The sequence below is a fragment of the Coregonus lavaretus genome (assembly GCF_964263955.1).
Source record: "Coregonus lavaretus genome assembly, chromosome: 3".
NCBI lineage: Eukaryota > Metazoa > Chordata > Actinopteri > Salmoniformes > Salmonidae > Coregonus > Coregonus lavaretus.
The window spans coordinates 59,061,062-59,078,459 of record NC_139990.1 but is presented as its reverse complement, the minus strand read 5'-3'; the positions used below and the strand labels follow the sequence as shown (position 1 = coordinate 59,078,459).

The following is a 17,398-nucleotide window of genomic DNA, read 5'->3' as shown; positions in this document are numbered from 1 at the left end:
AAAGAGAGTTTATCTTATCTTGCTGCCGAGAGTGGCAAACTGCTTAGGAATCTAGTTTAGACTCTAAGATCATCGATTTAAGCTTTTTTTCTTGTTGTTTCGGGAGGGGAGAAAAAAAGAGAGCTGCATTCTAATCACAACAGAGATGTTAAGATTTGAATATTGATCATTCTCCAAAGGCCATTATAGGATAGCTATGGCCTCTAGTCCAGCTGTTGTTCAAGTACGTCCTTTTAAGACCCAAACAAAGCTTTGATTATCTGAGTGTCAGCATGTCACCACAGAGTATGTCTGTATAGCTGTCTGACAGTAGGGGACTGCTGCTGCTGCGGGATACGTTTCCTACTGCTACAGACATAGGCTGTGTCCGAAATGCCATCCTTCCCACTATGTAGGGAATAGGATGCCAAGTCAGACACACAATAGAATGTTTACAGACCCTTCTCTATAAACATCCTGACACTTCTCTTAATCATGACACTATAAACATTCAAATATATTATTTGGCATATTGAATAAGTAAAGTAAATTGATAGATTTTGGTATATCCCTATATCATCCACATTTATCTTGGTGCACAGTTCATTAAAAACTGTATTGTAGATAACATAGCGGTAGGCTAGTTTGTTTCGATAAAGTCTTTGTGTATATTATGAATATGGCCAGTTTTTCCAGGATGTGACTTTGTAATGTGCATGTTGATATGATATGAATATAATCATGTGTGGGTCTGTGCATCATCATGATGTGTCAGGGAGGTGGACTAGGGTCTGGTCCCAGAGGAAGTTGGCCTGGTGGTGTAGGGATCTGCTGGGTCCCTGTATGACTACGGCCCAATTGGTACACTATTCCCTAAATAGTGCACTGCTTTTGACCAGAGACCTGGTCAAAAGTAGTGCACTACAGTATATAGGGATACATTTGGGTTGCACACCATGCCTCTACCTCATCAGCAGGAGAATAGTCCTCAGGCTAGGAGCACACAGGCACACGTTTTTTTTCTCTCTCTCTTTTTGCCTTCGGGACACAATTGCCTCATTTAACATTCTCTATTTGGCCCCTGCCAAGAGGGGAAACAGCCAGGGAGTAAAAGAGCCACCACACATCATGAATTCTTTCATTTAACTTGTACATTCCCTTTCACCTTGGTGATGGCTGCACGTCTATCCGCCGCGATGGATGACGATATCGCTCAATGAAGGGTTTTTCTGAGGTTACTCCCCAATATCGCAGTTACAGTGCCTTGCAAAAGTATTATAATATAATATGCCATTTAGCAGACGCTTTTATCCAAAGCGACTTACAGTCATGCGTGCATACATTTTTTTTGTGTGTATGGGTGGTCCTGGGGATCGAACCCACTACCTAGGCGTTACAAGCACCGTGCTCTACCAGCTGAGCTACAGAGGACCACAACAGTATTCATCCCCCTTGGCGTTTTTTCTATTTTGTTGCATTACGACCTGTAATTTAAATGGATTTTTATTTGAATTTCATGTAATGAACATACACAAAATAGTCCAAATTGGTGAAGTGAAATTAAAAAAATAAATAACGGAAAAGTGGTGCGTGCATATGTATTCACCCCCTTTGCTATGAAGCCCCTAAATAAGATCCGGTGCAACCAATTACCTTCAGAAGTCACATAATTAGTTAAATAAAGTCCACCTGTGTGCAATCTAAGTGTCACATGATCTGTCAAATGATCTCAGTGTATATATACACCTGTTCTGAAAGGCCCCAGAGTCTGCAACACCACTAAGCAAGGGGCACCACCAAGCAAGCGGCACCATGAAGACCAAGGAGCTCTCCAAACAGGTCAGGGACAAAGTTGTGGAGAAGTACAGATCAGGGTTGGGTTATAAAAAAATATCCAAAACTTTGAACATCCCACGGAGCACCATTAAATCCATTATTAAAAAATGTAAAGAATATGGCACCACAACAAACCTGCCAAGAGAGGGCCGCCTACCAAAACTCAAGGACCAGGCAAGGAGGGTATTAATCAGAGAGGCACCAAAGATAACCCTGAAGGAGCTGCAAATCTCCACAGCGGAGATTGGAGTATCTGTCCATAGGACCACTTTAAGCCGTACACTCTACAGAGCTGGCCTTTACGGAAGACTGGCCAGAAAAAAAGCCATTGCTTAAAGAAAAAAAATAAGCAAACACGTTTGATGTTCGCCAAAAGGCATGTGGGAGACTCCCCAAACATATGGAAGAAGGCACTCTGGTCAGAAGAGACTTAAATTGAGCTTTTTGGCCATCAAGGAAAACGCTATATCTGGCGCAAACCCAACACCTCTCATCACCCGAGAACACCATCCCACAGTGAAGCATGGTGGTGGCAGCATCATGCTGTGGGGATGTTTTTCATCGGCAGGGACTGGGAAACTGGTCAGAATTGAAGGAATGATGGATGACGCTAAATACAGGGCAATTCTTGAGGGAAACCTGTTTCAGTCTTCCAGAAATTTGAGACTGGGACAGAGGTTCACCTTCCAGCAGGACAATGACCCTAAGCATACTGCTAAAGCAACACTCGAGTGGTTTAAGGGGAAACATTTAAATGTCTTGGAATAGCCTAGTCAAAGCCCAGACCTCAATCCAATTGAGAATCTGTGGTATGACTTAAAGATTGCTGTACACCAGCGGAACCCATCAAACTTGAAGAAGCTGGAGCAGTTTTGCCTTGAAGAAAGGGTAAAAATCCCAGTGGCTAGATGTGCCAAGCTTATAGAGACATACCTCAAGAGACTTGTAGCTGTAATTGCTGCAAAAGGTGGCTCTACAAAGTATTGACTTTTGGGAGGGTGAATAGTTATGCACGCTCAAGTTTTCTGTTTTTTTGTCTTATTTCTTGTTTGTTTCACACAAAAAAATATTTTGCATCTTCAAAGTGGTAGGCATGTTGTGTAAATCAAATAATAATGATACAAATCCCAAAAAAATCCATTTTAATTCCAGGTTGTAAGGCAACAAAATAGGAAAAATGCCAAGGGGGGTGAATACTTTTGCAAGCCACTGTATTTTTGTAATCTGACGTCATGTTATATTATGAATATGGATATTATGGGTTCTGTTTGGGTTTTTAAACAGCTTAGAAGATTAACACTTGCCTTCCTCTGTTCTATTCTAAATCAGAATATTCAAGGACTCTAGTATTCTAGAATTCAGAATGTGTTTCGCGGGACACTTCTTCCCACTGTGGAGAAATACAGTTCCTGTGTATACATTTTTGGGGGAGAAAATTGTTCAATTAAAATCAAAATGAGTTCTGTTTTGTTTCAATGGGCAAATGTTGTGTTAATAATGTGCTATTAGTTACAGGTTGTTCACATGCATTATCACTACACATTTTCTTTCTAGGCTGCCGGTCCTCCAGTGTAGGTTTGGTTGAATCCAGGCCCTTGAGGAGAGAGGAAGTGACTCAGCCTAGCAGCTGTGAATGTAAAAATTAGTTGTGAACATGGTGTAATAACAAACATCCCAACCAGTGACTCTACAACTTTACCCTCACAGGAAGCAACAACATCCTCTGTTTTTATTTTCAGAAGTAGTTAGTTGATAACTATCCACAGGCTAATGGAACCTATACCTTTGATGAGAAGTTGAAACAGGTGTTGCTGTGTAGGCTTGGCACAATACTAGACATAGCTGGAGGGGCTGTGGAGCAGAACAGAGCAAAGAGGAGCGGAGGGATCGAGACATTTAAACGGGCCTCATCCAGAGGTGACAAGTGCACCATGTTCCCTGAACTGTAGGTGTGAGCCCGGTGCTGCCAGTACATATCTTCTCTTTCATTATCTTTTATTTTCGTATTATTTTAAATGGATGGTATTTTTTTTCTGCTAGAAGCTTTTTTGATATCCATTTAGATTGGAGGTTCATTAAAAAACCTCAGACAATAGAGTGACTTCTAATTAAGCCGCGCTGCATCTGGCCCCTGGCACCCTATCCCGTTGTTCCATATATTTTGCTGGAGAGAATTCATTTGTTTCTTAATTAAGAAAAACACCAATAGCGTGAAAAATCTGCTTATGGTACCTGAATCCTAATGAGTTAAATAGTGAGGGGGAGAACTCATTCCAGTAGCCCTAGAAATGAACTGGGACCTGATAAAAATGAACTAACTAGCCTTGCATAAATTGAAGCTGAGGGAGAGAAAGTGTTCCATCATTATGGCCAAGACAATATGCAAACTATCTTCAAAGAAATCAAATTGCCGGAATGTTTTCATTTGCATGTATTAACTATTATCATAATGAGTAGAAGTGACATTGGACCCGGATTGTGTGTCTGTTCGATTGATAACTCTGCTGCATCTGTAAATAGTCTCCCAGCAAAATGATGCTACCAGTCAAATCAGCGTTGAACTGTAGAGAGGTTTTTCTTTTTTTATCGAGAAGACAGCCTTCTACAAACCTGCTGCAGTGTTGAATCTGTGTCATCATTCTGTAACCGCTATCCTTAAACAGGAAGCGACTGGGAGACATTGTCTTTAAGACGTTGCGGAGGAGGAGAGGAGAGAACCTGGCTGGGGGCAGTGCCATGAGGCTGTTGTTGGACCCAGAACCAGATTCAGTAGGTAGGCACACTGCTCCTCCATCTCCCTCACATGTCTCAACCCTTCCAGGATACCAGCAGCTTACTTATCTCCTTCCTCAACACCATAGCCCACATTGGAGAGTCGCGGGCAACCAGCCAAAGAGACTGATGTTTTTGTACTGCAGGTGTCATGCAAAACATTTCAACTGTCTTAATATTCCAAATAATTTTTTCAACATGCTATTTCGGAGGATCAGCCACTTGGGTCAAATTATTCAATTAAGTGTCTGTTTATTACTGATACCAAAGCTGGGTGGCAGTTCTACTTATCACCTTTTCTGCAGATTGGTGTTCTCGCAGAATACCACCATAAAGATTGCCTTGCTGTAATTAAAATGGCACAGAGACAAATCTGGCGCAGGGGCTAAGACACGGGGAAATGAGGGAGGTAGGGGGAAATTGCAGGGGGCAACATTCTCTGTCATCCAATGAAAAAGTTTGGGCTACAAGCGTTTAACAAAACGGGTGTCAGAGAGGATATATGGCGAAGGAAGAGGATGGGTGTGAGGCGAGCAGAGAAAATGATGAGCCTTTGGGTGGCGTTGTTGTTATTGTTGTTGAGGGCTGCTGTTGTAGGCTACAGAAGGCGGTTGGTTCATGAACAGTTGGTGGTGAACGGTCGGTCTCTTGTTGCCGTTCGTTTTGAACCAAACAGGTAAACAGGATGCTGGATGCTAGTCTGATTTGTCCAGTGGCACTGCATTACTGTTTGGATGTCCTCCTAAACCACAGCCAAGCTTCCCTCCCAGAGCTGTGTTTGATGAGCAGTTGGCAGGCTATAGAGACACGTGTACTCGCATCTCGTGGCAAACATACCTTTCACAGAGTCAGACTCAACAGACATGTGACTTCTCAGAGAAAAAAAAGGAGAAGGAAATCAAAGCAGCAATAAGCTGGGGATGTTAAACCCAGACATAAGAAAGACCTGAGAGACGACTTTGGATTTTGACAGAATCTTCATGCGCTTTTGACAATTTGCATTGTTATCGCCTGATAACTGGTGATGTTTTTACTTGGTTGTACATTTTCATGTGAAATATGTTAAATGTAAACCGGGCTATAACGATTCCCTTAATGACTTGGGGATCTTGCTCCCCCCCCCCCCCCCCCGGATCGAGTCTTAGTGGGCTTGCAGTGCGGGATGGCTGATATCTGAATATTAAAAGCGAGTTTCAAGCTCATCTGCAAATGTGATTTGCACATATCACACTTCTGCAGTCGCCAGGCTGCTTCATCGCCAAGCTTCTGAGCAAAGAAGAGAGAGAGAAAAAAAGAAGAGAAGAAGAAGGAGCACATATGGGGTTGCTATTGATGTATTCCATATCTGACCTAATTTAAATCCCTGCCAACAAACTCATATGCATATTATAGATTTGCTAAATTAGAGAGACCAACCTTGAGCTTCTGGGAGAGACAGGTGTAAACATCACTGTTGTCATAATGCACTTCCGATAAATATGATAATCATGGCAGCGTGCTGCTATAGAGCACCACATAATTTGGACATGATTTTGAAGCCTGAGGGCCCAGGGGAATGCCCTCCAGAACGAAGTTGCCCATTGACATGCTATACACGCCAAGATATAATTATGACTGCCTGTCTTTGTTCCTCACCAGCTTCCTCACAGAGACCTAGTAATTTGGTTGTAATACGGAGGCATTTTGGAAAACGGAGGCTGTGATATTGTGGTGGTCTTTTCAACAGGGATATTCTCTGGATTTGAAGGAGGGAATGGTTCTTGGTTTTATTGTAGTACATTGTTAATGAAGTAATAATACTATTAATAATACAATTATTAATAATAATAATGATAATAATAATAATAATAATTAAACAGTTATACAAATAACCATTAACAATCATAATACATTATCTTTTGCGTTACACAAACATTTCGTTTTGTAATATTTTTCATTTATGACATATTGGCATTATCAGATTTGAGACATTCTAGACTGAATAAAATGGCAGAATATCTTGAGGGCGGTGTGTTGTCTGTGACTGTAGCAGCAGTGGTGTTGTCATGATAATCCTCTCATTTGTAATGTCAGGATCAGCAGGTTATGGCTCTCCACTTCCCTGCCATGTCAAGCCTCCAGACTAGTGTGGTGGATTGTCATTTCTGAAGGAATATTTTGACAGAGCCTTCACTCCACTGGGCTCAGCTCAAAGGTCAGAGCTGTGCCACTTCCATTTACTGTGAGAACACTCAATCCCTGTGGAGGAGATGAGAGGAGAGGAGGCTGAGACTCCACTCTACTCTACTGCACACATCTCCACACATACACTGTCTGTCTGTCTGTCTGTCTGTTTGTCTGTCTATTCATTGTAAAGCATTTTCCTCTTGTTTGATTGTTTGAATCTCTAATTGTCTTATTTTAGAGTGGCAATTGGATATTTAAAAAACACATACTGGTTTTATTATAGCTTCTGTACAATGTCTCAATGGTGCTGCTGTCATTATTACTGTATCATTTGTGCCTCTCTTCAGACACCACAGTAGGCTGCTATGTGAATCAAAATAAGGAACTTGTCAGTAGTTCTATAACACATTGTCAGCAGCCCCATTATCACTGTACCTGCACTGCTAAAGCTATCAGCTAGGTATTAACGCAGTAACATAGTAACGGTGATCAGGACGTTCCACTGTAGGTTTTGACATCTCTGGAGGTTATTGGTGTAAACCTACCTCAGTCAGTCCCTCAGGCCAGGAGAGGAGAGGAGATGAGATGAGATGAGAGGATCGTTAGTAGGAGCAGATGGGTTGGGTTCTTCTGTCAGGGAACTGTTCTGTTTGAGTCAGTACAATGGACAGAAATGAGCCATGTGAAATCAAACAATAGATGATGAAATTAACATGAAATCTGCTAACTTCGTCCTGGAACAGCAGTCAGCTCAAAGTCAATAAGGAATCTGATTGTGTCTGTGCTATGCTGTCTGTGTTATGCTAACCCAACCAAAAGATGGATCAGGCAGACCATAAGTGCAATCATATATTATTATCCGTAACACTTAGCCAGTCAGTTGGTCCCTTGCAGCAGCCATATTCCTCAGAGTACTGCTACAGCCCTGTAACCCAGGAGTAGAGACAGGCAGAGGCTGAGAGAGAGAGAGAGAGAGAGAGAGAGCGCATCCCAATCTTCCGGCAGCTAGAAGCAGCTTCTTCACATGCAGCTAGATCAAGAATTAGGAAGAAAAAAAAACCTGGTCTCCCTCTCTGTTTTAAAGGACAGTACTTTGAATGTCATTTGACAATTTCCTTTTAATTAGAACTAATTTACAGAAAGATGCCCACCAGCTAATCTTTACAGGATAATTAACTTCTATTTTCTTTACTTTTAATTAAAAAGTGGAAAAGATTTAGCTGATCCATAAAGAATTGTTCTTTTGAAATGTTCATCAGACTTCACACTTCTTTTGGCGTTGTTAATATTTAGATCCTATCTGAGGCTCAGTCTCCACTGAGTTGGAGCAATGTTTTTTTTCCCTTATCCGCGGTATTAAGAAGTGGAACTATCAATAGTAGAAATAGGAACCAGAGGCAAATTAGAATTGAATTAATGAAGAAATTATTGCAAAAGCAACCCCTCCTCTTCCTTTAGTGCTGAAATGAAATTGACATCTTAGATATATCCATTTCATAGAAATTCCTTGATGGGAAAATATTGTTTTATCTACATTATTTGATACACTAATCATTTTTTTCTTTCTGAATGCTCCCCCATTAAATTTGTTACAAATATTTTTTCATGACTGGAAGCTGATTGTTGCAAAAGCAGTTGAACTCTTGGTGGGCACAGAGCTGTGACATACATTGCCAAACATTAGAAACATCCACCTAACATCTACCGACTCTACAAGGTGTCGAAAGCATTCCACAGGGATGCTGGCCCATATTGACTCCAATGCTTCCCACAGTTGTGTCAAGTTGGCTGGATGTCCTTTGGGTGGTGGACCATTCTTGATACACCCGGGAAACTGTTGATCGTGAAAAATCCAACAGCTTTGCTGTTCTTGACACAAACGGGTGCGCCTGGCACCTACTACCATACCCCGTTCAAAGGCACTTCAATCTTTCGTCTTGCTCATTCACCCTCTGAATGGCACACATACACAATCCATGTCTCAGTTGTCTCAAGGCTTAAAAATCCCTCTTTAACCTGTCTCCTCCCCTTCATCTAAACTGATTGAAGTGGATTTGACAAGTGACATCAATAAGGGATCATAGCTTTCACTTGGATTCACCTGGTCAGTCTCTGTCATGGAAAGAGCAGGTGTTCATAATGTTTTGTACACTCAATGTATACAGCACACAGACGTTTACCATTTCACTTCTAAGGTTAGAGACACAGGTTATGTGGCAGTTAGAGTATACTATACTGTATGGTATTGCCTACAGTCATTGGATAATGTACTTCCAGACTCGTGAGTAAGCAGAGACACAGAGAAAATATGATTATATTATAGAAATAAAGTAGCACTCTTACAAAGGTTAGGCATAGGTCATCTAGCAGTTAGAACAAATGACATTTCTTACCGTTATTGAATGGTGTTTCTCCTACATTTATTAAATGATGACTCTTTAGTAAGTGAGGATAGACGTATGAACAATATGAGGTGAGTCTGCTGTAGACATGACGTACAGTACCACTGTCCTCCTGATGAGCCAGTGGCTGAAGATGGATGCCCCCACTTAACCATGATAGCACCCAGGAGAAGGCTGAGTCAATGGCTTGATTGTTCAAGTGAAAAATATGCTTATAGTTATACAAGGGAATGTTCCAGTGAAGAACTACAAGTAATTATTATAAATATGTTTATAAACCAGTAATTACATTAAATATTTAACCTGTTACTGGAACTGGGTCTTTACATGCCACATGCAGTGTTATGGCATAATCTGGAATGGTTGCATTTTCTATGGAGACTAAGTTTAAGTGTGTATCACACATCCTTTTAGTTATGTAGATTTTTCAGAATTTGTACTTTAGTATGATCAGGCCACAGAGAAAATAATGGCTTGTGTGTGGCTGTAAAAATAAGCTAATGTTGGCTAGCTAACCCTTGAGTTTCTTTGAACCCTTTTCCTTTTATTGGTGCATATCATTTAGGCTATAGAGGACAACCCTGTGACCTTAGTGGGAAGAGCAGTCAGTCGTCAGTTGGGTGTCTGAGTAAAGCAAAATAAACCCAGGCAGCTAGCTCCACAGAGAAGCTGACGTCTGCCAAAGGCCCCAGGCCTGCTCTGAGGTACCTCCAGGATTGTAATGGGATAGTCAAATGCCAGTATGTTTTCATGCAATTCCAATTCCAATTCATTGGATGAAGAAATAATAATGTGCTATTTCCCTTTAATAGTGAGATGAACAATATGCAACTTAGCAACTCAGCAAACACCATCCAAATCCTGTTTGGACTTGGTTAACACTCTTCCCACTACCATGAGGAATCAGCAGATAGAAGACCATAGCTCAGACAGTCATAGCCAACGAGTCTGTCTGTCTCTCTCTCTCTCTCTCTCTCTCTCTCTCTCTCTCTCTCTCTCCTCTCTCTCTCTCTCTCTCTCTCTCTCTCTCTCTCTCTCTCTCTCTCTCTCTCTCTCTCTCTTCTCTTTCTCTCTTGTCTCTGTCTCTCTCTCTCTCTCTCTCTCTCTCTCTCTCTCTCTCATCTCTCTCTCTCTCTCTCTCTCTCTCTCTCTCTCTCTCTCTCTCTCTCTCTCTCTCTCTCTCTCTCTCCTCTCTCTCTCTCTCTCTCTCTCTCTCTGCCGTATCAATGATTCCATCTCAAACTGTGAGTCGTAAACTTTGAGAGCCATTTAGAAATGTCATTGCATGACTGACAACAGAAGCACTGCCATGTCTTCAGTGGAGCCATCCGGCAGCCTCACATAGTGATGTCTGTGTGTGAGTGTGTGTGTTGTCAGCCAGCCTCAGATTAATCCCACCCCCACCTCCTCCCTCTTTTCACTGCAATTCCCAAACAAGTATTGGTGGTGAGTTTGTTGACTGTTGATTGTAAGTGCTTGAATTTAGGAACGCCGCCATTTCTAATCACCAAAATTACATTGCTTAGCAACCGGAAAGTTAAACAATAGCATTGCTTATTGTCAGTCACAGACAGCGGCTCTGAGAACACATCAATCTCCACTGTTCCACCACTCCTCCAACCGTTCTGTATACGCAAATAAAAATGAATTCACACACAGACCCAGTAAAATATACAGATGGTCATTTACTTTTGACTGCATGGTGTTGCAACATTAGCTGCACACATTTAGTCTGATCACAGAGTTAGAACAGGCGGTTCTCTTTTATTAGATTTTATGCTATCAAGTACTTGAAGATGAAGAATCCCTTTGAGGGTTGCTGTTACACATTAAGCCATTAAGAATTGCGTAAATGATGTATCTATTTTATTACGGTGATCAAGATTAAATGCGAGAGAGCAGCCCTGTAACACATACAGCTGGCCTTCTCCTAAGCTGCCAGAGCCCTCTGCTTCCCAAAGGTCATTATAGGAGAAGAGAGACCATCAGAGAATATGTTGCCCCCAGTCTTCCTCTCTCTCTCTCTCTCTCTCTTGCTCTCTCTCTCTCTCTTTCTCTCTGTCTCTCTCCCTCTATGTATCTCTCTCTCTCTCTCTCTCTTGCTCTCTCTCTCTCTCTCTCTCTCTCTCTCTCTCTGTGTCTCACTCACTCTCTCTCTCGTTCTCTCTTTCTCTCTCGTTCTCTCTTTCTCTCTCGCTTGCTCTTTTTCTCTCTTCCTCTCTCGCTTTCTCTCTCTCTCTCTCTCTCTCTCTCTCTCTCTCTCTCTCTCTCTCTCTCTCTCTCTCTCTCTCTCTCTCTCTCTCTCTCTCTCTCTCTCTCTCTCTCTCCCCTCTCTCTTTTCCTCTCCCTCTCTCCCGCCCTCCCTCTCAGGCTTACTACCACACTAGGAAACTGCACAGGACCAGACAAAATACTTATTCTGGTTCTCAGATCAGATAGAGTGAATTTGTTTATTTTCTCAAGCTGTGTGGGTAACAGCTATGTGTGTATATCTCTGTGTGTCTGGTGGTAGGGGTGTACAGTAGTTATACGTGAAGAACCCAGTAGCTTAGTAACTTGAGACAACGTCTATATTTCCCCTGCATAAGTTAGTGGCCTACCGTGTGTGTGTGTGTGTGTGTGGGGGGTGTGGTGTGTTGTGTGTGTGCATGCGTCTGCCTGCATGTGTGTTTGTGTGTGTGTCTGCGCATATGGTGTGTGCATTAGTTAACCTGGAAGTCTAAAGGCACAGTATCAGCATTGGCACAAAGGGCCAGTCACAGTGGAAGTTGGCAGGGGTTGAGCTGAGCGGCCCTATTGGGTTTTAGGCTGGCATTATGCATTCATGTTTAGTCTCTCTCAGGTGCTATGTTTTATCCCCAGGCCAGCTTGGACCCATTTTCAATGGACCTTCTGATGAAAAACTGTATAGGTGGGAGAAAAATTATTTCCATGCTTCTAGAGATCTGCTGCATTGTTCCGTCAGATTCAATTACCTGACTTCTAATTAGGAGGCTATAGAGAAGGCCTGGTTTGTGATCCGGACATCACACTGTGGAGACGGCTGATAATGGGTGGTATCGCTATCACAGCCCAACCACAAGCAGATGGGCTGGAAAAAGCAAGCCATGAAATAAGCAGTCACTCATACAAGCCTAAGATATTTGTTTAGAGCTCAATTTATTTTGAAATGTTTGTGGAAGTATGTTGTGTTTTCCTTTCTTCCGTTGAGTTCATTGACGCACGCTGTGGAGAAAACAAATCGACTGATAGTCTGTATTGAGGATTTGAGCGTTTAGCTAGCTACCTCTGCTCCCAGGTGCTTGACTCATGAATATTATGTTCATCATACAGTAGCCTATGGTCAGAGTATTAGCCCATGGTTTATTTAGACTCCACAGGGTATTACCATATCAGTCTAGGGCTCCATTGGGCTCAGTTGATTTCTATCACACAGAGGCCATGGCTTGAACAAAAGAAGCACTGTGATCACAGTTGGTCTGCATTCAGCTCAGCACTATTAGCATTGGCTGCTTGACTGCGTTAGTATTTGAACTGGGCTGAAGTTTCCTCATTTGGCTGAAAAGCATTCATACCTAGATGAATAGGGGTGATACAGTCAGGGCTGATGGTCAGTGGCTGGCAGGGCTGGAGCGGACACAGAAATACCTGACCACTGTAGCAATCATGCAGGTTTGTTGGATACAGGTATGGCAGTGCTACTTAAGGTTTCGATGGGAATAGGGTGTTTGTCTGGGTCAATACTGAAAATAATAAGCTTTCCAAAAAAGAAGGAAGAGCATTATTTGTGATGTTGTTGTTTAGTGTTGCGAAGAGGAAGGTTGTTAGTGGGTGGACGGTGTCAGTGTCCTACTGAACTCTAGAGGAGGGCTGATGAGAAGGTAGAGGATCACACATTCCTTTGGCCTGTTCCCCAGCACCTATAGAAACCAATGATTTATATATACACTAGATGACTAACAGTATGCGCTGATTTGAATCCACTGCGCCTCCATCTTTGCACTCTCCCACCAATTGTCAAAAATATTGTGGAAACTATAGAAATGTATTTAGTAATGTTAACATTTGTTTTTGCCATGTTTATTCTATTACAGACACATTAATGCATACTTTAAAATTATATTATGTGAGTTAATAAATAAATATATATACGTAAACATTTTTCTTGAAGTATAGCTAATTTTTTTTAAAGTTATAATGTTAATGTCCCCTCTACAACAAAAAAATACTTAAATACATGTCATTTTGTCCTTGAAACATTGAATTGAAATACTGTAGAATTCCATTCATTCCTATGTAGGACTGCGTCTTCTGGGGAGTGCCAATATGGCCGACCGGTGGCTTCAAACCCTCGCATTGGCCAATACATAGCATCTGCAATCCAGGGTTTATATACATCACTGATAGAAACGCACCAACAACATCCATATAGTGGGTCACATAGGGAATGTGGCAGGATTTTAAACAGTACACAACTAAATATAGCTGGGGATGCCACTATCAGAAAATGAGTTAGGAGTGCAGTGCTAGTCATTTAGAAAGTCATTATTCTTATCATTGCTGTCTCTGAAATAATTTCAGGTCTCTCCATGCAATGAATACTGTATAATAAACTAAACATGTGAGGGAAGCATTCAAACTTTGGTAATCTACGCAGACCCCAAGAAGTAGCCATCCAAACTCCTTTCATGTGTCGGACTATGTTTGGATACCATTTTATTTTACAATATGCAATAATACTGATGTTTCATGAAACATCTGTATTGGTAAAATGTTTTAGTTTATTTGGTCATCACAACTTGTGTTGCTAGAGTAGAGAACACAAGAGGACCATAATAGCAGACTCCATCTTATCTCATCTTTCCCATCTCTTTTCTTATTGGCCATGAAAATCTCTCATCTCTTATTATTGAACTACAGATCTATTTTGTAAGGCCAAATAGTGGTGTTTCATTTGCCCTGCAATGAGGTAGAATATTTTAGTTGTACACACGCATCCCCTTTTCAGCTGTGTAATGAATGTAAACGTATACAGACAGTGAATAGAGAGGTATTTTCCTCTTCAGTCGCACCGTCCTCAATTGCCTAGGCAGACGGGTTTAACTCCAGTCATGCAATCTCCCCTTGATAGTGGAGATATGAATCTCTCAATATCATCTGAAGCGATGGTGGAGAAGACTCATTGACTCCATTCATGCTTCACTCTCCTCCACTCTTGGTGGAATCAGTAGAAGGCATCAGATAAGATCATAAAACTGTATCCTAATTTACAGCCTCTCTCTCTCGCTCTCTCTCTCTCTCTCTCTCTCTCTCTCTCTCTCTCTCTCTCTCTCTCTCTCTCTCTCTCTCTGTCTCTGTCTCTCTCTCTCTGTCTCTCTCTTTCTCTCTCTCTCTCCCCTCCACAGTGCGTCTATTAGAGATGTGTGTGCTAATTCGTTTTATGTCCAGGGCTCCTGCAGATGTAGCCTGCTACAAAGGAGTCATTTAGAAACCTAATGAAAAGAGCAAGCAGTTTGTGGAGATCAGGGGGTCTTTTATGAAGCTCCGCACGGGAATAAAGGGAAACAGGAGAGGCACACCAGTTTTTTAACATAAATTATTGCTTTATTAAAAGATGAGGAGCTCTTCTCCCCGCTACAATGGAACAAACACATAGGAAGGTGCAGAGAGGATATCAGTGTAGTATACGTATGTAGCTTTCTGTCTGTCAGAGCCTCCAATATGGCACCTGATAGAGAGGCTGCAGTGTAGCTCAAGTGTGACAGACAGAAAGAGATGAACGTTTGTATCTACCAGCCACTGACAACGCCACGTTTGATATGATTATTCACTCTGTTTAAACATGCAGACACAGAAAAAAGGGGGAGAGAAAAAGTTAGGAGAATGATGCAGGTTTCAGTGGGACTGGCAAGAGTGTATTTTTCAAATGCAAACTAACCTTAAAGTTAAATAAATTCAGTCATTTTTTGCTATTCTAATTTCCTTGGGACATTATAGATATTTTGGGGGGAGGAGGAGAGGTGTGCAAGATGCATTATTTTAATAGCATTCAGATGCAGGGCGAAATGTTTTCTGAACTAATACAATTCAGGCTGCAGTACTGTAATTCCATCAGCACCAATTTATTGAAGCAAAATAGTAATATGCAAATACCAGAAGAGATGTACAGCTACAAGCGAAAACTCTGAAATCATTTAGATTTAAAGAAATAATATTGCACAGAGGGGGGGAAAATTAATCACACAGAAAAATGTCTCCTTTACGATTGCACTGGTGTATTACCTGGGGGCATGAATTGTAAATGGGAAATCAACATTGTACCTTCTGATAAGGCTAACAAATTAATACAAGTCTTTTCTTTCCACCTCCGATGCTGACGCTCGTGTGAAAAGTCACAGAGGAACTTATTTTTCTTTCTCTCTCTCAGAGGTTTTGTTCAGTCGGTACCGGTAATTTGTTTTACAAGGCAAGTTGCTTTCAGGTGCAATACATCCACAATGCACTTCTTCAATGCCTAGTTTAGATGGAGAAATTATGTGTTTAATTGGAAAATAACATTCAGTTTTGGCTTGGGTCCATCTTGTCTTATACAGTATGTCTAAACTTACAGTATATACCAAATAACTGTTAACTGTGTATGTGTGTGTGTGTGTGTGTGTGTGTGTGTGTGTGTGTGTGTGTGTGTGTGTGTGTGTGTGTGTGTGTGTGTGTGTGTGTGTGTGTGTGTGTGTGTGTGTGTGTGTGTGTGTGTGTGTGTGTGTGTGCGTGCGTGCGTGTATGTCCAGGTCCCCTAGAGGATGGCGCCCTGGGGGAAGAGGAGGAGTGTGTGTCAGAGGAGAACGAGCTCATGGCCAAAGATGAGTTCTCGACAGAGGAGAACTTCTCAGCAGAGTTTGAGTCAGAAAACATGAGCTGTGAAGACATGGAGTACTTCTGCAACAAAGGTGACCTGGATTCTCCTAGTTCTCCTTGTTTTAATAATTCCCACATGGCAGTCATAGACACTGAAATACATGGAATCAACAAATGGTCCCACTTTTCAATAATTGTCCCTAATACTTACAGTATACATACTTTAACTGTATACATACTGTACTATTAACATGGTAGTTACAGGAGCAGTGGTGTCTAAGAGCCCTGCAGTGGACTTTTGTAGACCAAAATGGTTGACTCCCCAGTCATGTCACTGATAAGATGTTCCAACTCTTTGAACGGCATGGTACACAGAACCAAATGTAGACACAGGCAGGGCATTCTGGCAGTACATATGTAACAATGTGAGAAATGCTCCTGCATCTCTGTGTTCACTGTTGAACTGTCCTTTTTTATATCTGATTCACACAATGTACCTTAGAGCAGCGGATTGATCTGGATCTCTCCCTCCTCTCTCTCTCGCTCTCTCTCTCTCTCTCTCTCTCTCTCTCTCTCTCTCTCTCTCTCTCTCTCTCTCTCTCTCTCTCTCTCTGTCTCTCTCCCTCTATGTATCTCTCTCTCTCTCTCTCTCTCTCTCTCTCTCTGTCTCTCTCCCTCTATGTATCTCTCTCTCTCTCTCTCTCTCTCTCTCTCTCTCTCTCTATGTATCTCTCTCTCTGTCTCCATCTCTCCCTCTCTCCCTCTATGTATGTATCTCTCTCTCTGTCGCTGTCTCTCTTCCTCTATGTATCTCTCTTTCTGTCTCTCTATCTCTGTGGCTTTGTGATGCTCCTATGAAGGCCCTCCATGCCCACTGGAGAGTAGTGAGCTAGCGTGTCACTTCCCTACCTTTGAGCCAGTACAGTACTCTGAACAGTCTGAACACTCCCAGCTTACACCTGCTACTGCTGGGAGGACTATCAGCCACAAAACGCCTAGCGCAGTCAAACCCATTAACTACTCTTTGAACTCCAATTCAATTAGATTGCTGCTGTATTTTTGTTTCATTTTGGTCACACCCTGCCATCACAGGAGTTAATTTACGTCCTGCTCCAGGTTACAGTGTGAAGATGACAGAGCTGTCACACACATACACAGAGGTGCATACATGCCCACATATACACACACAGACACACAGACACACACACACCTCCCCATACCCCCAGTTTTAGTCCCCCAGGTGTCCCCAGATTCACTGGCTCATGAATGTCATACATTTGACTTTTAATGAAAAACCAATACTTTGAATGTCTCACGTCTCCTTTTCCTTCAACAAGAAATGTTTTGAATTATTATTTATTTTTCACACCTCTAAACTTTTAGGATTTGAA

At 41.9% G+C, this 17,398-nt stretch overlaps 1 protein-coding gene across 1 annotated transcript in view; it reads left to right on the top strand.

The window, feature by feature from the left end:
- LOC311119627 (zinc finger protein ZFPM2-like) overlaps positions 1-17,398 on the top strand; it is a gene marked incomplete at its 5' end in the record, with an annotated part of 126,649 nt that overhangs the window by 8,915 nt on the left and 100,336 nt on the right. Inside the window, 1 exon segment of the mRNA XM_084157765.1 lies at positions 15,941-16,099. Coding sequence (XP_084013891.1) covers positions 15,941-16,099 — 159 coding nt within the window.